Consider the following 22,987-nt stretch of genomic DNA (forward strand, 5'->3'; position numbering starts at 1 on the left):
ATGTATTCTTGTTAGCTGGATTCAAGTTGCTAATATTTACATCTATATTCCTGAAATAGACCTGTAATTTCCTTTCTTATTTTGTCTTTGTCTGGTTTTGGTATCAGGGTTATATTACTCATTATTTGGGGAGCAAACCATCAAGGCCTAGAGCAAAAATTAAATATAAAATGAAGATATGATAAGAAAGATTATATCTTTGCTTTCTGTTTCATTGGTTTCTGCTGTTTGTTGTTTTTGCTAAATCTCTTTTTCCTTTTCTAATTTGAGTTGAAAGCTTATCTCATTAATTTGGAGATCTTATTCTTTTGTAATGTATTTATTTAAAACTATAAATTCTTCTTCAGTACTACCGTAGCTACATTCCATATGTTTTGATATATAATAGTTTTATTTCCATTTAGTTGTAAATATTGAACATTCTCCTTCATTTCTTTAAACATGTTATATTTTAAAACATATGAGTTTTAAGTCACATTTTCATAAATACTTTCTAACAACTGCATTACAGTCAGAAAATTTGGTCTGTATGATATAGACTCTTTAGTATTTCTTGAACCTTGTTTTGTGGTCTAGTGTATAGTCAATTTTTGTAAATGTTTCAATTGGGCTTGAAAAGAAGATGTATTCTCTGATTATTGGGTATGGATTCTATATGTGTTTAGTAGATTAAGTTCATTACATTGCTTATTCTATATTCTTGCTAAAAATTTGTCTGTTTTCTTAATCACTGAGAGTTGTGTTAAAGAACATTATTTTAGATTTGTGATCTTTTTTCTTATAATTTTCTCAAATTTTATTTATCTTGAGGTCATTAACATGGACTCATTTTAAAGCTCTTTATATTCAAATTATGTATTAAATTAGAAAGCTGTTTTCTGGTATTCTATTCTGGAGTGGATTTAATTTCCAAGACTTGCCAGAACATGTTCTTTCTCTGACAAATAAACAGGGTGTCATTGTATTGCATATGCTATATTTGTGATTTTTATAACTCTCTAAGAATTGCAGCCATTCCCCATCTGGTCAGACAAAGCAAGAATGATCACAATGTAATGACTGTTCAGGACTGAATAGGACAATTGAGAGATCTCCTTGCTTGAATGCTTTAAGTAATAGGACAGATCATTTCTCTTTTGTAGTTTAGGTGGAGTTTCTAGAAAAAAGATGACCATGTGACTATTTCCTATTATTCTAACATATGATTACCCTAAGTAGGGGGTGTGCTTTCCTTCTAATGTGTGGGACTCTTTTTAGCCATCAATTTACACCACCCATACACACAGGAAAGGAGATGCCTACTAATCAAGTTCCATCTGGGCTTTACAAGTTTAATTTCTAGACTACTATTGTTCCTTATGAGGAAGACTAGTAATTGTGATCTGAAAGCCAGTTGCAAAACAATGCATCACATGCCTCAGTGTGGCAGCCTTTAGGTACTACACTCACCTCATCGATTTAATATTTTGCCAGAAAAATAAGTATCAGAGAAGTTTTGAATATTATCTTGCTAGGAAAATATGTTTGGTATTAGGTTAGGGAATTTCCTTTTCTTTCTTTCTTTCTTTCTTTCTTTCTTTCTTTCTTTCTTTCTTTTTCTTTCTCTTTCTTTCTTTCTTTCTTCTTTCTTTCTCTTCCTTTCTTTCTTTCTTTCTTTCTTTCTTTCTTTCTTTCTTTCTTTCTTTCTTTCTTTCTTTCTTTCTTTCTTTCTTTCTTTTTAAAGATTTTATTTATTTGACAGAGACAGCCAGCGAGAGAGGGAACCCAAGCAGGGGGAGTGGGAGAGGAAGAAGCAGGCTCCCAGCAGAGGACCCTGATGTGGGGCTCGATCCCAGAACGCTGGGATCACGCCCTGAGCCGAAGGAAGACGCTTAAAGACTGCGCCACCCAGGCGCCCCCAAGGTTAGGGAATTTCTGAAGAGAGACAAAGAATGAATCTATTTGATATTCATCACCTGCTAAGACTATTTTGATTTCCCCATAAATATTTGTTTGTCTTATACCCAAACTCACCAAATACACTTTCGTTAAACTTGAAGACAAACTTCACAATCACTAAAGTCTTTGTGTAGTGTGACAAAGTCAGGCTAAAGAGTTTCCCTCCTTTTCACGGTTTTTGGATTTGATCAAGTATCATTTCTTAGGCCCCTATGACAACCTGAAATGTTAGAGCTTTTTTTTTTTTTTTTTGAGAATTGGTGTTACGGGATTTGAAAAAGATAGCTTTTAAATTCTTTGTTTTTGTTTTTGTTCTAGAATCACTATAAGGGACCTAAGAATAACAACCATATTCAACAAAGGGCACACTGGGAGAAGAAGTCATGTTACAGCTGAGGCCAAAGGAAGGGCACAATTGCCAGTCAAGCCGAAGAATATCCTCACCTGGACTGGAGGAAAATTACTTAGGATGGAAAAGAGTTGTAGTACCAAAGTAGTTACATCTCAACACAAAGAAAGTATTTAAAATTTAATACTAGGAAAATTAATTAAAGCAGTATAATTTCTAGGGAAATTTTCAAAATGGAGCTTGATCTATAAAGACATTTGATGTCATACTGTGAGAAGCTCATTAAATACAAAATGGTAACTAAATAATAGTTTGAAAGCAACACAAGCAAAAATGTTCTATGAATGAGGGATGGAGAACTGGAAAATCATATGGTAATCCTTCAAATTCTAGTTGCTTTCATACTTAACATGTACTTAGAACTGCCCAGGGATTCATCTAACAGGGCAGGTGATGATTTAAAAATCTACATTTTCTAACAAAATATAAATATTTGAAATGCTTTGTGTCACCAGCAGGACTATAATATCCGGTGCATGTCCACTTTACTTTTTCCTAATACCACATCTCATTTCTAGAACTCTTATACTGAGATTGTCTAATAATAATGGTTGGTTGTGTTTACTCAGGAACAACAGAATAGAGGCCAGGACAAACTTTGTGGCATTATTAAAATCTACTATATATCTTAGATCTACTAAAAGAAAGTACAGGTGTCCTTGGTGTGTAGGGTTCCAATATACATAAATTTCAGTTATCACAGTTTAGTTAAATAACATCAGTCCTCTAACAAGTGCAGTTCAAATTTTAGTTACCAGTGTTAGATCTTTCATCTACCAATCATTATGTAAATAACAGATGGGCATCAACATCTATGACTGACTTTTAAAGTCTGTCAGTGGGTGACTCTAGTTTTCAGTTCACACACAGACAGCAAAGTGTGTAGCTGTGTTGCCCCCTTGTTTCCCACCTGTGTGTCATTTTACAAAAATGGACAATGGTAAGAGGGAATGGGCCAACAAAGATTAAAGTGTAGCAGAAGAATAAAAAGGGATAATGTAGAAGTGAAATTTGAATCAAATGTAAGTAGAACTATAGAAGAAATAGCCGATAACAGGAATGTTGACACTGCCACAATTCAGCGCTATATATGCAGCCAGAGGAACTCAATGAAGACAAACTTGTGGACATAAATGAGAAAAATGGCTGTGATGAAAAGAGGAAGATGTTCCACAGGAAAAGATGTCATCAACATTTCACATTAAAGGAACTCTATAAATATCTACTAGATATTTTATGATGTTGAAAGTGGAAAGGAAAAAAATATTGGAAGCTGATCCAAATTAAGAAAGGAGTATGGCAATTTGCCACAGCATAAAAAATATGCTAACTTCATGTAAATTAAATAATGAGAAGGCCAGGACTATCCAAATTACCCATAATATCTCTTTTTTGACAAAGAAATAAGACTTTTTAATGTTTTAAATCATGGTGTAATAAATACTAGTTTTACTCTTTTTTGATAATTTCCCTACATATTTAAAACAAAGTAAGAGAATTTTTAATCTTTTGACAAAAATAGATAGAAGTCATAGAACAAACATAATTTTCCCCATTGATTTTTAAGATAGATTTTTATGGCTTCAGCTTGAACGGTCACTTTTACAGCCCTGCACTACTTGGAAGAAAAGCAAGGACTGCCTATAGAAACAATGCCCAGAACATTTCAAATGCTGGATAGTGGAGTAAAATGGATGCAATGGATTTAAGTTTAATTAAATTGAACATTAATATATCCCCTACTACGCATTAGGAGATTACAAATTGAATAAAAGGGTGAGAGAGCTGGGTTGGAGGATGCAGAGCATTAAAGAGAAGACTGGGGAGGATGACAGTGGGAGAATATGGTAAGTTAAATGTACTAAAAAGCTGGTAGAAAACAAAATACTGTAATTACTTGCAGTGGTAGTGAACAAAGACAGATGACTTAAAAATGCAGGTCATTTTTAGATGTGAACTTTTTTTTATTATGCAATTAAGAACAAAGACTTGCTTATTCAACTCATTAAATATTTGATCTAGGTGTATAGAAATGCAACAGATTTCTGCACATTGATTTTATATCCTGTGACTTTGCTGAATTGATGTATGAGTTCTAGCAATTTTCAGTGCAGTCTTTAGGGTGTTCTACATAGAGTATCATGTTGTCTGCATAGAGTGAAAGTTTGACTTCTTCCTTGCCAATTTGGATGCCTTTTATTTCTTTTTGTTGTCTCACTGCTGAGGCTAAGACTTCCAGTAAATAGTAATAGTAAGAATGGACATCCCTGTCTTGTTCCTACGCATAGAGGAAAGGCTCTCAGTTTTTTATCAGGAAAGAATGCTGTATTTTGTCAAATGCCTCTTCTGCATCTTTTGAGAGGATCATATGGTTCTTACACTTTCTTTTATTAATATGGTGTATCACATTGATGATTTGGGAGTATTGAACCACCCTTGCAGCCCAGGAATAAATCCCACCTGATCATGACAAATAATTCTTTTAATGTACTGTTGAATTTGATTTGCTAATATTTTAGAGAATTTTTGCATCAATGTTCATCAGTGATATTGGCTTGTAATTCTTTTTAGTGGGTCTTTTGTCTGGTTTTGGAATCAAGGTAATGCTGGCTTCATAGAATGAGTTTGGAAGTTTTCCTTCCATTTCTATTTTTTGGAACAGTTTGAGAAGAATAGGTATTAAGCCTTCTTTAAATGTCTGGTAGAATTCCCCTGGGAAGCCAGCTGGCCCAGGACTTTTGTTTGCTGGGAGATTTTTGCTTATTGATTCAATGTCTTTGCTGGTTTATGGGTCTATTCAAATTTTCTATTTCTTCCTTTTTCAGTTTTGGTACTTTGTATGTTTCTAGGACTTTGTCCATTTCTTCCTGGTTGCCCAGGCATATAATTTTTCATAGTATTCTCCTATAATTGTTTGTATTTCTATGCTGTTGGTTGTGATCTCTCCTCCATCATTCATGATTTTATCTATTTGGGTTCTTTCTCTTGTTGATAAGTTTGGCTAGGGGTTTATCAATTTTATTAATTCTTTCCAAGAACCAGCTCTTAGTTTCATTAATCCATTCTGCTTTTTTTTAAAGATTTTATTTATTTATTTGAGAGAGAGAGAGAGGGAGAGAGAGAGAGAGAAAGCAAGCACAAGCAGGCGGAGTGGCAGGCAAAGGGAGAGGGAGAAGCGGGCTTGATCCCAGGACCCTGGGATCATGACCTGAGCTGAAGGCAGATGCTTAACTGACTGAGTCACCCAGGCAACCCTCCATTCTATTGTTTTTTTTTTGTTTGTTTGTTTCTATATAATTTATTTCTACTCTAATCTTTATTTTTTCCCTTCTTCTTCTGGCTTTAGACTTTATTTGCTGTTCCTTTTCAGGCTCTTTAATGTGTAAGGGTAGGCTGTGTATTTGAAACTTTTCTTGCTTCTTGAGGTAGGCCTGCACTGCGATAAACTTCCCTCTTAGGACTGCTTTTGCTGTATCCCAAAGGTTTTGGGATGCCATGCTTTCATTTTCATTTGCTTCATGTATTTTTAAAAAAATCTTAAATTTCCTGGTTAACCCATTCATTCTTTAGTAGGATGTTCTTTAACCAATAATGAAGCAGCAGAAAGAGAAATCAAGGAATTAATCTCATTTTCAATTGCACCAAAAAACAATAAGATACCTAGAAATAAATCTAACTAAAGAAGTAAAAGATCTATTCTCTGAAAACTATGGAACCTACTTATGAGAGAAATTGAAGAGGAACCAAAGAAATGGAAAAGCACTCTATGTTCATGGATTAGAAGAACATAGTCAAAATGTCTATACTACCCAAAGCAATTTACACATTTAATGCAATTCTTATCAAAATACCACCAGCATTTTTCACAGAGCTAGAACAAACAATCCTCAAATTTATATGGAACCACAGAAGACTCTGAATAGCCAAAGCAGTTCTGAAAAAAACAAAAACAAAAACAAAACAAAACCGGAGGAATCATGATTCCAGGTTTCAAACCATATTACAAATATGTAGTCATTAAGACAGTATGGTACTGTCTCAAAAACAGACACATAGATCAATGGAACAGAATAGAGAACCCAGAAACGGACCCACAACTATATGGTCAACTAATCTTCAGCAAAGCAGGAAAGAATATCCAGTGGAAAAAAGACAGTCTCTTCAACAAATGGTGTTAGGAAAATCAGACAGCAACATGCAGAACAATGAAACTGGACCACTTTCTTACATCATACACAAAAATATATTAAAAATGGATGAAAGATCTAAATGTGAGACAGGAAACCATCAACATCTCAGAGGAAAACACAGGCAGAAACCTCTTTGACATTAGCCATAGGAACTTCTTACTAGACATGTCTCCGGAGACAAGGAAAACAAAAGCAAAAATGAACTATTGGGACTTCAGAAAGATGAGAAGCTTCTGCACAGTGAAGGAAACAGTCAACAAAACTAAAGGCAGATTACAGAATGGGAGAAGATATTTACAAATGACATATCTGATAAAGGGTTACTATTCGAAATCTGCAAAGAAGTTATCAAACTCAACACCCAAAAAACAAATAATCCAGTTAAGAAATGGGCAGAAGACATGAATAGACATTTTTCCAAAGAAGACATCCAGATGGCTTACAGACACATAAAAAGGTGCTCAACATCTCTCATCATCAGGGAAATACAAATCAGGACCATGATGAGATACCATCTCACACCTGTCAGAATGACTAAAATTAACAACACAAGAAACACCAGGTGGAGAAAGGGGAACCCCCCCTTGCATTGTTGATGGGAATGCAAACTGGTGCTGCCACTCTGGAGAACAGGATGGAGGTTCCTCAAAAAGTTAAAAAATAGAAGTACCTTATGATCCAGCAGTTATACCACTAGATATTTACCCAAAAGATACAAAAATACAGATTGGAAGGGATACATGCACCCTGATGTTTATGGTAGGATTATCAACAATAGCCAAACTATAGAGAGCCCAACTGTCCATCAACTGATGAATGGATAAAGAAGAAGTTGTACACACACACACACACACACACACGGAATATTACTCAGCCATCAAAAAAAAAATGAAATCTTGCCATTTGCAATGACATGGATGGAGCTAGAGTGTATTATGCTAAGTGAAATAAGTCAGTCAGAGAAAGACAAATACTATATGATCTCCCTCATATGTGGAATTTAAGAAAGCAAACAAATGAACATATGGGAAGGGGGAAAGAAAAAAAGGAGAGAGGGAAACAAGCCATAAGAGACTTTTAATAATAGAGAACAAACGGGGTTGATGGAGGGAGGTGGGTGGGGGATGGGTTAGATGGGTGTTGAGTATTAAGGAGGACACTTGTTATGATGAGCACTGGGTGTTGCATGCAAGTGATTAATCACTGAATTCTACTCCAGAAACCAATATTGCACTATATGTTAACTACCTAATATTTAAATTAAAAAAAGATATTTGATCTAGGCTTAATAGCCATCTCAATTACTTATTTATTCCCTGGCTTTGAACATTTTATACATATAATTTAAGTTCTCTTTAAAAGGTTTCTTTTTAGTGATATGTTTTTGAACCAAAACTGAGTTTCACACCTACATTTGAGGGTTTTTATTTTTACCTTTAGTAACCAGCAAGACATAAGGAGACTAAAAGAGATGGTTATCCAAAGAAGTATTCCTTAGAAAGCTTCTGGATCCTGGGACAAAGAGCCTTCCCATTCTGGAAAGCCTTCCCAGTTGGAGGACTTCTTCCACAACATCCAAGTCTTCTTAGAGCTCTGTCCTATACACATAACCCACCATACTCTCCAAATAGTTCTACTTACCTTGCTCAGAATCATCACCTGGTTCTTAGAAAATAACTCCCTTCCCTGAAAGTCTCCATTCTTAGTTTTGGCTGTATTAATGATCTACATAGAACATCTGAATCACATGCCAGATTTTGGCATCAGGATTAGGCATCACTGGTGCCGAGTAGAGATGGGTGGGAATGTGTAACGGAGGTGGTTTTCCAGTGTAATTGGGCTGCACCCAAAAGAGGCTTCAAATTAGGTAGCAGCAGAGGAATACAGTAGCTCACCTGGGAAACTAAGGAAACTTTTCTTAAAAAAATTTTTCTGTGTGTACTTCTACCCTTCTCTGGAAGGATCAAGTTAGATCCACCTATATATTATAGTTCTTCAAAGTCTGGAAGAACTTTCCATTTCAGACTATTTTTGTCCCAGTTTGCCCCTGGATCATATCACAAATTATTGTTTTATCTTTGGTCTGCCACTGAGTTAAATAGAATTCAACCACTGATTCTAAAATACCTGTAGGAATATATGACTCAAACCTGTCGGAATATATGAACTCATAAATGAGTTCAAGAATGAAATGTATTCAGCGTTGGCTGGTTTAAATTGATTTTAAAATTATTTTTGATTCTGCTTAATATAGAAAATTTGGAAAATTCAGAAAAGTATGAAGAAAATAAAAATCACTCATAATTCTTTTAGTATTTAGCATATTTCCCATGTATATATATTTCAGATACAAATTTTACCACATCGAAATTATAATATCCATGCTAGTCTTTTATTTTTTGATAAATAATAATAAATGATAAAAACATGTCATGGACAGTGTTCGCTATCATTAAATACTCCTCCAAAATATTTTTATTAAGTCAGGGCTATCAATCGTTTCCTTTATGCCTTCCTCCTTTGCTTTTATGCTTGGAAAAGTCATTCTCACTTGGAAATCAAATATTTCCCCAAGTCACTTTCTAAATATTCTATGAATAAAAACTCAGGCCAAATTTCCCCAGCAATGCAGAATTATCGGAGGCAGAAAGTAAGTGCTATGCATAACTCTGGGCCACCTAGGACTAGCCATGGCTTAAGATACCCAATCTGGGAGACCAACAACTTCAAACTCTCAAAAGTGAACAAAACCCAAATTGCCGCATACAGTTAGAGATGTTTTGAGAAATGAAGAAAATGAATGATATTTTTCCTTTGAACTATATATATGCTTTTTTTTTACTTTCCATTTCTATGTCTGCTCTTCCTGTCCATGTGTAGATTCCTGCCCCCAGAACTTCTTCCCTCTGTTTGCCTTGATTTAAGTCTCTTACCCTCCTATAAACAACATCTGTTCACTTTTGCGGAAAGATAACCTCTAAGTTCTGTATATTTGTTTCCTTCTCCTTATATAGCTATTCTAGTGTTCTTTTTTTTGATGAATTTAGTGTCTGTATCATCCCTCTTGGCCCATGAGAAATTTAAGGAAACTTTATTACCAACAAGTAGTGTTTCTTTTTTAAGTTTTTACTTAAATTCCAGTTACATAGTGTAATATTAGTTTCAGGTGCAGAATTTAGTGACCCATCACTTACCAACACCCAATGCTTATCACTACAGGTGCCGTCTTTAATACATCGTCCATTTAACCCATCTCCCTGCTCACCTCCCCTCCAGTAACCCTCAGTTTGTTCTGTATAGTTAAGAGTCCGTTTCCTGGTTTGCCTCTCCCTGCCCCACCCCTATACAGTTAGTGTTTCTTAAAGCTTTGTTTTTTTTTTTTTTTTTTGGTTTCATGGTGAAGGAGCATCTAGAACACAATTCGATAATAAGTCCACCATGTCTGCTTCCTCTTCCCCACGTGCCCCCCTAACCCCCCCCTCACTGTACCATGAATATAACATCAGTGATGGTTCTGCTAACCTGGTATAAACAAGCATTTAACAAAAAGAGATTTTGCGATCCAAGCATACCTCTGTTTGTTTACTTTATTTTGCTTATAAGACATAAAAATTTGTGATATGAATACCAGAAAAAAAAGAGAGGTGGCAAGTAGTAAAATCAAAAGTGATGGCTCTATATTTTTCAACATAATTAAATAATTGTCAATGTAAAAGCTAAAACCCCACAATCATATCATGTATTTTGCACTTTAAAGATGTCTGCCAAGTAGCAGTTATATATTGAGATAATGAAAAACTGTGAGTTATATGTTGAGATAATGAATTCAGTTTGAACAATTTCCTGAATAACAAAATAATAGAGCCCATCTTATCATTTAAGCTGGGTAGTTTGCTTCTGTACCATTGTTTTCTGAGCTTTGTGTGTCCAAGAAATTCATGGACCCATCTGCTAAATCGGAGTGGGAAGTGGAAGTGGCTCTTGGGGCATGGCACGGGATAATCAAGCTGGCCAACAAAAAGAGGGACATAGGGAACCAGAGCCACATCTTGATACTTCTGGTTTCCATGGCAGAGAGGCAGGGTCAGCTGGGGATTATAGAGCAGGGAAGAAAGAGCAGTGATAAAACTGCCTCTGATTCTCCAGGCAAGAGATAGAATCTTGGTTCCAGAGTGGAATCCAGGAGTGTGGAGATCTGGCTATTATTTTCATAATAAATTTTTCACTTTGAGATGTAATTAGAACAATTAATACAGTTCTCTGTACCCTTTCCAACTTCCTCCAAATGGTAACATCTTCAAAAACTATAGCATAATATCATACTCAGAGTACTGACACTGGTCAAGACACAGAACTTTTCCATCACTGCAAGAACTCTCACGAAGCCCTTTTATTGCCACATCACTTTGCTCTTATCTCCACCTCTCCTTAACCCCAGCAACCACTAATCTGTCTCTCCACTTCTATAACTTCAACACTTCATGAATATTACATAAATGAAATCACACAGTATGTATCTTTTCAGGATTGGTTATTCATTCAGCATAATTCTCTGGAGATTCGTTTAGGTTGGTGCATGTTTCCATAGTTTGCTCCTTTTTATTGCTCAGAAGTTTTCCATGGTAGGTATGTACTAGTTTGTTCACCCATTCAGGCATGGAAGGCTATCTGGATTGTCTCCAGGTTTTGGCTATTATAAAGCTGCTCTAAACATTTATGTATAGGTTTCTAAGCAAACATAAGTTTTGATTTCTCTAGGACAAATGCCAAGAGTGCAATTACTGGGTCATATGGTAGCTGCAGGTCTAGTTTTAAAAGAAACTGTGTGGAAGTGTTGAATCACTATACTGTACTTCAAATTAATATTATACTGGATGTTAACTGGAATTTATATAAAAGATTTAAAAAATAAAAGAAACTGTTAACTGTTTTCAAGATTAGCTCTACCATTTTACATCCCACCAGAAACGCAGGAGTGATCCGGTTATTCCACATCCTCCCTTGCTTTTGGTGGCGGGGTCTCTCTGATGCATTTTATTTTAGTCATTCTGATAGGTATGCATGACAGCTCATTGTAATTTTAATTTGAATTGCCCTCATAGCAACTTTTAGGTGCTTTCCATCTGCATACTCTTTGGTTAAGTGTTGAGGTCTTTTGCCCATTTTTTTCTGACTGGATTGGTTGCTTGTTGTGGGGTCAAAATTTGAGTTTATATACTTCAAATAGGAGCCTTTATCAGATATGTGGTTTGCATATATTTTTTTCCCAGTTTGTATCCTGTCTTTTTTGTCCTAAGGGTGTTTCACACAGTACAGATTCAGAATTTTGATTGTTTGATAATGCCCAATTAATCAATTTTTCCTTAATGGAAAATGATTTGATGTCAAACCTAAGGTTTCTTTACCTACCTTTACATTCTGGAAATTTTTTCCTAAAAGTTGTGTAATTTTACATTTAAGTCAGTAATTCATTTTGAGTTAATTAAAAAAAAATATATATATATTTTGAGAGAGTGAGCACACACGTGAGCAGGGAGAGGGCTGAAGGGAGATGGGGAGAGAGCAACCTCAAGCAGACTCCCCACTGAACTTAGAACCTGCCTTAGTCGAGGACTGGGACATCATGACGTGAGCCAAAATCAAGAGATAGCTGCCTAACCGGCTGAGCCACCCAGGCACCCTGAGGTAATTTTTGTATAAGGTATGAGGCTTAGACTGTGGGTTTTTTTGTTTTTGTTTTTTCTTTTTGCTTATGGAAGTCCACTTGCTCCAGCACCATTTATTGAAAAGGCTTACTCTTCACCATTGAATTGCTTTTCACCTTTGTCAAAACTCAGTTGGGCATATTTGCGTAGGTCTATTTCTGGGTCCTTCGTTCTGTCCCATTTATCTGTCTTTACTGTGTTCCATTTGCCTCTCCCTTCACCAACACCACACACTTTTGATTACTGTAGCTATATATCTTGAAATTGGGTAGAATGGTTCTTTTGGTTTTATTTCCTAGTCTTTTTCTAGGTTCTTAAGGTGAGAGCTTATTGTTTTGAGACTTTTTTTTTTTTTTAAAGGGAGAAATAGAGATGGGGGGGAGAGAAAGGGGGAGTTGGTGCAAAGGGAGAGGGAGATTAAGCAGCCGCCATGCCATGCACCAGCACAATGTGGGCTCAGTCTCACAACCCTGGGGTCCATCATGACTCGAGTCAATACCAAGAGTTGGACTAACTGACTGAGCCACCCAGGCGCCCCTCCTCCTTTCTAATGTATGCATTTAATGCTCTAAACCTTGCTGTCCATTGATTTAGCTGTGTCCCACAGATTTTAGTATGTTGTAGTTTCATTTTCATTCAGTTCAATGTATTGAGATTTTATCTTTGATCCATGGATAATGTAGACTGTGTTTGGATATTTGTTATCTTTCTCCTTTCAATATCTAGTTTGAATTTTTTAAATTTTTAAAAAAATTTTAAAATTTTAATTCCTATAAGTTAATATGTAGTGTTATATTCATTTCAGGTATGTAATATAGTGATTCAATGGTTCTTTTTTTTCAAATGTTTAAATTCTAGTTAAATATCCTGTAATACTGGTTTCAGGAATAGAATTCAGTGATTCATCACTTAAATATAACACCTAGTGCTCATCACAACAAGTGCCCTCCTTAATGCTCATCACCCATTTAGCCCCCACAAACCTCCCTCTAGTTTGATTTCATTGTCGTCAGAGTCCAGGGTTCTGTAGGATTTTCTTTTCTTTTTTTTCTTTTCTTTTCTTTTTTCTCTTCTTTTCTTTCTTTTCTTTCTTTCTCATTCATTCATTCATTCATTCATTTGCTGAGGTCTGTTTTTTGGCCCAGAATATACAGAACATAGGCCCTTGAAAATAATGTGCATTGTGCTGTTGTTGGGCAGAGTGATTTATAAATGTGGTTTAGGTCCTGTTGGTTGATGGTGGTGTTAAGTTCATATCCTTGTTGATTTTCGAACGATTCTCTGTACATTGGTTATGTAAAAACACCAAATTGCTGGGCGAATTCAGTCACAAGGGTGGGGACAGTGTGGGCGTGGGGTGGGAGTGGTCACATCTTTGTGAGTTTACTGCAGGAGCCCTACCAGGTTCTCTCAGTGAAGAGCTGAGACAAATCAGATCATAAGGGTATGCTTTGAGCAAGAAAAGAAAAAGCAACAGTTCTGAAATTCACCAGAGTACCGTGTTCTTCTTAACAAGGCCTGCCCTCACGGGAAACTAGTTAAACCTGAGCCTAATCTGCTGGGATTTTACCAGAACATAACTGACCTGGGAAAGAGGAACACCCCACCCTGCGGAACCCCCCCAGCCCCAGCAAGTTCTCCTCTCCTGCCTGAGGGGAAGGACTGGGGGCACGCAGGAGGTCACAACCTTGGGGCTCAGGGGCACTGGAGACAGACTAATTGGACTAAGGATGCCCCTGCCACACACCCACCACCCACGATAGGCCTGTCACTGAAGGTAGTGCCCTATACCCGGCACAGCATGATCATGTCTGGCTCACAACTAAAAATTATAAGGCAAGCTAAGAGGGTAAAAAACAGTTTTCAGAGACACAGCAAACATGAGAACCAGTTTCAGACATGGTGTAGATGTTGGAATTATGAGACCAGGATATAAAACAAAGATAATTAACATGCTAAGGTTTCTAGTGGATAAAGAAGACAGCATACCAAAACAGATCTGCAATGTGAGAGTTGGGAATTCTAGGACAGAATGAAAAAATGCTAAAATAAAAACTTCATGTAACAATGTGATTGGAGGAAATAGTGTCTTTGAATTTAAAAAAAAAAAAAAAGAGGACACTAAACAATAGATGCAGGAGGTTCAGAGCACACCAAGCACGATAAATACCAAAAAATCTGTACATAGGGGCATCTGGCTGGCTCAGTCAGAAGAGCATGCGGCTCTTGATCTGGGAGTCATGAGTTCAAGCCCCACGTTGGATATAGAGATTACTTAAATTAGTAAATCAAGTGAAGCATAAAATCTATACATAGGCATATCAAAAACTGCAGGAAATGAAGGAAACAACAAAAAGGGAAAAAGGATCCACTGGGAAAAACCACCTGACATACACAGAAATACAGATGAGACTACAAAGAAACTTCCCTTTAGAAACCGTACAACCAAGGAGTGGAGTGGAATAAAAAAGCCACCAAATTAAGATTCTGTTGCCTCTGAAGTTATCTTTCCAAAGTTAAAGAGAAATGACGACAATCACAGATCAAAAATTGTGGAATTTGTTGCTGATACCCCTGCCATGCAAACTATAAAAAACTTTCTTCAGGGTGAAGGAAAATGATACAGGCCACGTCCACCGAGATTCACGTGCTTCCAGGAAAACATGGATATAATGAGGAAAACAGGTTCCATAGGACATCCATGAAAATCTCAGACCCTGCCGGTTTTTTTTTTTTTTTTCTTGTGTGTTGTGACAACTGAAAGTCTACTCTCTTGGTTGGTATCTCTGGGGACACCCTTCAGTGTGGTGCGCTTGCACCCCACCCTTCCCACACCAATAAAAGACAAAGACAGAGGAAGCTTCAGAGGGAGGAGATCTCTGGGACCAGGATTCTGTGAATGGTGGGAGTGAGGGGGATGAGGCTCAGCCAGGGACGGGTCCCCCTGTGCCTAACACCCATGTAGAGGAAAATGGCATGGCCCTGCTATGACCCTCTAGGTGTGCTATAGGACCAGGTGGGCTGACAGAGGCCCCAGCTGCAGGCTGTGCATCTATTCCCCCCCATGCATTGTGTAAGTAGTCTCCTTTTCTGTCCATGCAATGAGCAAAGGAAGAGGAGGGTCTGCTAGAACTCAGGTGCCCCTCCCCCACCCCAACTGATGTCAGCCCCTCTGGCCAGACACTGGTGTGTGTTGGAGACGGAACCCTCCTTGGGGTTCCAAGCAATTATTTGTGGCCCACAAGACAGTGGTGATTGGAGACAGAGCCACGAGGCCCTTTGGAGCCAGCTGGTGGCCATGGAAATGTCTCTCCAGCCAGTTCTAGAGCAGCTGTGGGCTGCCCTGTTGGTGATACACGAAAGTGTGCCACACATGCCACAAGTCTCTGAGTTTCGCTGGGAGATCCTGGTGTGCACTGCAGTGGTGATAGTCCTAGTAAAGAGCGGACGCAGCTTAAGAAGACGAAGGGGGCAGTGTGCCCAGGGTGAAGTCTCTGAGAGAGGCGTGCAGGAGACAGGAGCAGAGACACAAGCCTGTGAAGCTGTCGCATCCCCTGTGCAGAAGGCCAGTCCTCTCCCACTACAGATTCTCGCTCTGGAGGTCCTGAACAAAAATCACAGCTATTTCTCAGTGAAAGACGCTGCCCAACTGCTGAAGGGAATTGGGGAAAGCCCGCCTAATAGCCCTTCCCCGCTGACTGATGAAAATCCCATCTCCAGAGCATCACAGGAAGATGGAGAACCGCCCGCAAGGAAAATAACGGAAGGCTCCAATGCCAGCCCTGATGTTCAGGGAAGTGAAGGCCCGCGGGCCCAGGAGATCAGCAGCGGCGGGCAGAGAGAGCAGGAAGAGGCAGAGGAGGAAGGCAGGCCAGAGCTTCCCAGCCCAGGAGTGCAGCCGGCTGCGGGTGCGGACAGAAGCCAACTCCAGAGCCTAGGCCAGATCATGCTGAAGATGCTGCATGTGCTGGAGCTCGTTAGACATCAGCTGGATGGTGCGGGCTCTGAAGGACAGGGGAGGAGGGAGGCGGCTACTGGCCCCATCCACCCGTCAGCCCACTACCAGAATGGCTCCCCTCTGGGTGTCCACATCCCTGTGCCCTCGGGCGGGGGCCCGGAGATAAAAGGAAAGCTGTCCAGGGAACTGATGAAGCAAAACAAGATAACTGCAGAGCTCACAAAACAAGTAACAACCTACCAAGCTGAGGAATTAAGTTTGCGACTTCAGAACACCCTCCTGGACAGTGAGATTAACAAGGTCCGGCAGCAGCTCAAAGTACAGCCTGAGACGTGGGAAGAGCACATCCTGCAACTGGAGAGAAAGGTGGTGGAGGAGCAAACCCTCCGCCTGGAAGTGGAGAACGAACTGATCAAGATACACAGGAAGGCCGATGAGGCCAATTGGAACTTCAGCCTCTACAAGAAGATGGCTGAGGACCTGAGCAAGGAAAGGGAGAAGATCTGCTCCTTGCACGAACGGGGCATCCTCGTGTATGAGAAGAGGAGTGACCAGAGCCAGAAGGCTGCTTGGAGGGCCGAGAGGGAGCTCAGAAAGCTGAGGGAAGAAAACCGTTGGCCGGTGCAGAATCTGGTCAACTTGGGGCCCAGGGTCCAGCCTGTCCCACGGGGGCCTCCTGCTCCTGCTCTTCTGAGTACAGACCCCAGATCCCCTCAAGGGCCAGGGGCTCCCCTGAATCCCCAGAGGCCCCAGCAGGGAGCAAGGGTGTGCCCGGAGGGCTTGAGGGCCTCGGGTCCCCTGCAGGTCTGACTCAGCTTCCCAGCAGCCATCAAGGTCTACAACCAGAGCACAGCAGCTCCTGTGCCTCCCCCTTAAGCCATACCCACTGCTCCTTTTAGTTTAAACCCACCCTAGTATTTAACTGATGCTACATAGTTCTTAGTGAAGTTCCCTATAGCCCTATGAGAGATAGTATTACTCAATGTTTGTTAAACATAAAAAATAAAATAAAAATACCAAATTGCTGATACTACTGCTGAGAGTTGATTTTATTAAGTGATTATATGCCAAGCACTCCGTTACGTCTTTTACATGGATTATGACAATTAATTTTCCCAATAATCCAGTGTGTCACACGTTACTGAGCTTCAGAGAGGTTAAACAACTTGCCCCAAGACCGCGCAGGTAGTAAATTTCAGAGCTGGCATTCCAACCCAGGGCTATTTAAATCTTTGACATTCCTTTCCTCCTAGTCCCTAGCACCACCATTAGTGGGAAGGGGGCTTTAAATCAAGATGACAACATCTCTTTCAAGCCTGCAAAGTGTAAATATCAATCCACTCCAGTCACTGCCACTGCTTTGGCAGCCTCACTGCTTCCACAAGGACACAGAGACAAATGACCCCAAGGTTTCTTTTCCCAGTTTCTGGTTGTTGCCCTGACATAGATGGGAAATTTAAGTGATTAAGTGGAGGAGCAAGTGGACAGCCAGAAACAGCGAGAGTTAGAGAGGCGTGGAAAGAGTAGCAGAGATATGGAAATGTCCAAACTCAGGTGCATGCTTGAGGATGGCCTGGTGAAAAAGGGATGAGGTCTTACTTATCTTTGGTGAAATGGAGCTTAATCCTAATTGATGCTCCTTTTTCTTGCTCTAAAACCAACAACCCTTGATTGATTTTCATTATGTCTCATCCTTTTTCTGTGGTTACACTGTGTTCTCCTCTTTCTTGGAAACTTAGCTTGGGTATAGGGCTGCAATATATGGCTGTACAGATTGTGCACTGTGAAAATTCAGGTGGTACCATTTATATCCTATGAGATGATTTGACAAGTCATCTCCCAGAAATCTTTCCACATCATTATCACTGGATTCTCATTATTCCCAATCATTAACAAATATTTGAAGACTGGTTAAGTGCCAGGTATTTTTCTAGGTTCTGAGGTTTTAGCAATGAACAAGATTGAGTCTCTGCCTTTGGCATTGGTACAGGAAGAGACAGACATCCACATGAACCAATAAAATAAGTTTAGGTGTTATAAAGAAGTCGCACATGTGGGGGTGAGGTAAAATGTTTGGGAGATACATTCTTATATCTGTCAATAATAGATAGGACCAGAGTTATTAATAATAGATGTTCTATACTTAGCCATTTTTCCTCCTTTTCTTTTTGAAACTTAAGATAGCAGACAATATGTTGCAACAGATATTTAACCCAAGATAATAGAATTAGTTTCTTTTCTTAAAAGATTTTACTTATTTTACAGAAAGAGCGTCTGTATGAGCAAGGGGAAGGCCTGAGGGGGAAAGCTAGAAGGGGAGGGAGAGGGATAAGCAGACTTCATACAGGGCTCGGATACTGACACAGGGCTCGATTCTACGACCCTGAGGATCATGACCTGAGCCGAAATCAAGAGTTGGATGTTCAATCACCCAGGTGCTCCTAGAATTAATTTCTTATCAGATTTTGCATGTGTCCTACCAGGATGAAATGTTAGTTTAAGAGAACATGAATTCCTTAATACACTGAGTGGGAATGGCTAAGAATTTTTATTATTACATCTTATTTATAAAATTAAGGATACGTATGTGGGCATGGTAGTGGCAGTGAGGCAGATTTTGCAAATTTAGTACATTTTTGACACTTGTGAGGTATACTTTCCTAAGACTAGGAGAGCTCTCAAAATCACAAACCTCAGCAGGGCACCTAGTTTTCCCCCAAAACACAGTGAAATAGAACTAAAATATTTAAACATCTTTTGTATTCTTGATGGTTCCTTATAAATACAGGACTAAAGAAGTTTGTAGGGTTATTTTCTGGCTTAGAACCTTCATTACCTCAGATTTCTTCGCTTTCATTAACAGTTCTAGTGGTTGATTTTCTTTTAAGAATCTTCAAAAAAATACAGAGGAGTTTAAAAATAACCGTGAAAATCATTGCATTCAGGATGATGAATAGAAATATCAAAACATATTAAGATGTTGGTCCATGAGATTGGCTCAAATGACCCATGCTTGGAATAGGGACCCACTTGATACACTAGCCTCAGAAGACTTATGATTTAAATGAAGCCTCTGATAAACATATCATAATAAAAAAAAAGAAAAAGAAATCTCCACGAATCGTCAATCATTAGAGTTACTGAAAAATACTAAAACTGAGAACGCCAATCCACAGATGCGAAGGGTCTTTGGTATTATATTACAGATCTATAGCAGGAAAGCAAAATACAATCGTTTGCTCATCCCTTTATTGTTATAGCATATGTGAGATCATTGTGATAAGTGGTATAGAATTTTCCAAGTTGGACATTGTATGAGAAACTGCTCTGGGGCACCATAAATTAGATGTTTAGCCTTTTACCATATATCAGCTACCTGGTTGGTTCCTAATTTGTCCACAAATTCAAAAATGCTCAGAGACTCTGATCCTTTCTCTTTTATGAGGGTTGGTAACTTCAATCTCCAAGGGCAGAAGTGAGGATAAACTGAGCCAGAGGTATGAGGGGGTCTTCAGAACCATGAAAGTAACCCACCAAAATCAAGGTGTTATCATTCAGTCAGGTATTGCTGGCTTCAAGTTTCCAGTTTTGCTCCTTGAGCAGAATGAAAACACATGGGAAGCATCAGTTAGCTGAAATGGACATTGTATAAAGGGTTTAACTTACTTCTTTTACAAACCACTGACAAAAGGCAGGACCAATCCATTCTCTTGCATGAATACCACAGTCTATCCAGACAGCTCTTTTGTAAGTTCGTGATCTTCTGCCCAGCTGAAAACAAGAGTATTCATAGTAACCAACTCAGGCTTTTATTTTTAAGTTCACTGATCAGCATAATTTAATTACATTTCAGTATAGTTCTTCACTATAGGTTGAGTCATTAGATAACCCACAAAAAAGAGAAAGAAATTTCCTATCTATTTCAGAATTCCAGGCCTGTTTATGCAGAAATAATAAATTTATTGCCTTAATTACAAATCTAACGGGAAAATAGACAAAAAAGAGCAGTCCCTTAAATAGGTTTGCTTCTCTTTTTCCCCCCAAAGATTTTATTTATATTAATTATCTATCTATCTATCTATCTATCTATCTATCTATCTATCTATCATCTATCTATCTATCTATCTATCTATCTATCATCTATCTATTGAGACAGACAGACAGACAGACAGCAAGAGCATGTGTGTGACCAGGAGAAGGGGCAGAGGGAGAAGGAGAGAATCCCAAGTAGATTCCACTCTGAGTGAGGAGCCCAATACAGGGCTTGATCTCATGACCCCAAGACCATGACCGAAGCTGAAATCAAGAGCTGGGCGCTTAACTGGCTGAGCCACCCAGGTGCCCCAAATTTGCTTCTCCTTTAATATAATATGTGATTGCTAAGTAAAATGCTAAATTCCCCTTCCTCCTAACCCCCTCCTCTAAGAGAATCAGAATTGCAAGGAATATTTCTTAAAGCAATAACTATGTTTTAAATTTTTTTTTAAAGATTTTATTTATTTGAGAAAGAGAGAGAGTGAGCAGAGGAGCAGGGGGAGGGGCAGAGGGAGAAGCACACTTCCTGCTGAGCACAACACAGGGCTCGATCTCAGGACCCTGGGATCATGACCTGAGCTGAAGGCAGGCACTTAACTGACTGAGCCCCCCAGGCGCCCCAGCAATAACTATGTTTTATTGGTGGACTAAGTCAAATTTTATTACAACACGATATGGGAAAGCAAAACAAATTGATTTATAGAATCAAGTGACAGATTTTTCTTTATAATCTTATTATATAAATATTACTTAAATGTGGTTTCTAACTCAGTAACAAATAAGCAGCTATTAACATTATATTCATAGGGAACTTAGTTTTCATTCATTATTTCACTCAACTAATACTTCAGGAAATCCTTTTTGGATATTGTGCTTGACACTGAAGATTCAAAAATGAAAAGATAAGATGTTTATATGCTAGTAGGGAGTGCAGACATGGGAGCAATCAATCATTGTGATGTGGACATGCGTAAGTTGCTTAGGGAACATGAGTATTATGTCTAATTTTCCCAGGGAATAAAAGAAGGTTTTTCAGGGGAGGAACACTTGAGTACTTGGGTAAAACTTGAAGCTTGCCCAGCAGACAAATTGGAAGAAGGCATCTCAAGCTTGAAAGAGAATTTGGGCACATCCTCTTTGAAGAACTGTTTTTGGGGTATGAGGAAGAAATGGCAGATGAAGCTGGACACAGAGGCAGAATGTGTGAAATCCCTAGGTCTTATGTAAAAGAGATAAGGCTTCATCGTGTATTTCATGGGAGAGGTGTGTGTATGTGAGATAGACAAGGGCATGAGCCCAAGGTCATGCTGACAATAGTGACGGATGAGGGTATGAGAAGGGAGAGGACAGGGACTTGAAAGGAATTTGCTCTATACTGAGGCCTTTATTGCAATGGTCCATGGAGAAGAGATCCAGAGATAAGTTAGGGTAAGTGTAGGCAAGACAAGAGAAAGAAGTGGAACAGATCCAAAAGATATGTAGAAGAAAGGATTGTCAGTTTTTGGTGGTAGATTTAAAGGAAGTGGTAAAAATAAGGGAGAGGAATTTAGGATGATGTTCATGCTTCTTGACTGCAATCACAGTGGTGCCATTCTTAGTCTGAGGTGCTTTTGTGAACATTGAGATGAGAAGGTCAAGTAGGCAATGACATCTGAATGCAAAGCACCAGAGAGTGGACCCCTACTAAATAGAAAGGTCTGGATGATTCTTGAAACCATGGGGGTGGATGTGTCCATCTAAAGAGGATGGTAGAAGGAGAGCATGGAGTTTGAGCAGAGGGTCCCGGATGATCAGAACACATGGGAAGGGCAGGAGGAGAGGAACCAGTGAATGAGACTGCAGGGTATGGTCAGAGAGATAGGAGGAGACCCAACTAGGAGTCATTGTTGGTCTTGGCAAGAGAAGTTTTAGAGGATCCATGGGGGCAAAGGCCAGTGAGTCAAGGTCTGAATGGGAGGTAAGGAAATAGAAACAGTGACATAGGGAAATCTTTTCACATGTTTGGCTGAGAAGGGATAGAGAACTCTGGGTCAGTAGCTAGGAGAGAATGCAGGGTCAGGGGCTGGGAAGGGCATATACCTTCTTACACATTAATATAGTTTTGCACTGGTTCATCTTAAGTAGCACCAGCTCACAAATAATTTTGAATGCCATTATTTTTAAGTGCATCAGTAACTCTGAATATGTTGGAAACAGCATTCCCTGGAATACTCAATGGCAAAAATTATATATGGTCCAAAAATCTAAGGGGAATTTTTTCTTAAATTATCAGATGATGTTAAATATAGGATGCTATGAAAGACCATTTCATTTTCCCCCCATAAGTCAAACTTGAAAAAGATGAATGTTTACTAAATATTTTGTTAATAATTTATTTTTACCTTTAAAACATAAAGAGACCTTCCCTCATACGATTTTCCAATGGAGAACATGCGAATGAGGCCTGAATGAGTTTTATTTAGATGATGCATCCAATTTTGAATCTAAAAGCAAATAAATAAAAACCATGTCAGACTCTCCCAATTATGGAGCTTTCAGAGAACAAAAGGTAACAAAAGGCAACAATAGGTCTCAGAGCTCAAAGAGCATACATCAGTATAAAACTGAACAAAAATCAGTCTTGTGTTCTTAATTTTCCTTAAGATACTCAATATTATATTTTATTTTCTGTCTTTACAAATAGTAGCTTCATGTCTTTATATTGTTCCCTTTCTAATGTATACCATCTACAACTGTTTATCATCAGCATCTT

At 38.7% G+C, this 22,987-nt stretch overlaps 1 protein-coding gene across 1 annotated transcript in view; it reads right to left on the bottom strand.

Moving 5' to 3' along the window:
- CPA6 (carboxypeptidase A6) overlaps window positions 1–22,987 on the bottom strand; it is a 409,345-nt gene that overhangs the window by 53,397 nt on the left and 332,961 nt on the right. The window contains exons 8-9 of the mRNA XM_057307941.1: window positions 22,617–22,718; window positions 19,867–19,971 (exon numbers count right to left, since the gene is read on the bottom strand). Coding sequence (XP_057163924.1) covers window positions 19,867–19,971; window positions 22,617–22,718 — 207 coding nt within the window. The remainder of the gene's footprint in view (window positions 1–19,866; window positions 19,972–22,616; window positions 22,719–22,987) is intronic.

Source organism: Ursus arctos, unplaced genomic scaffold, assembly GCF_023065955.2.
Source record: "Ursus arctos isolate Adak ecotype North America unplaced genomic scaffold, UrsArc2.0 scaffold_6, whole genome shotgun sequence".
Taxonomy (NCBI): Eukaryota; Metazoa; Chordata; class Mammalia; order Carnivora; family Ursidae; genus Ursus; species Ursus arctos.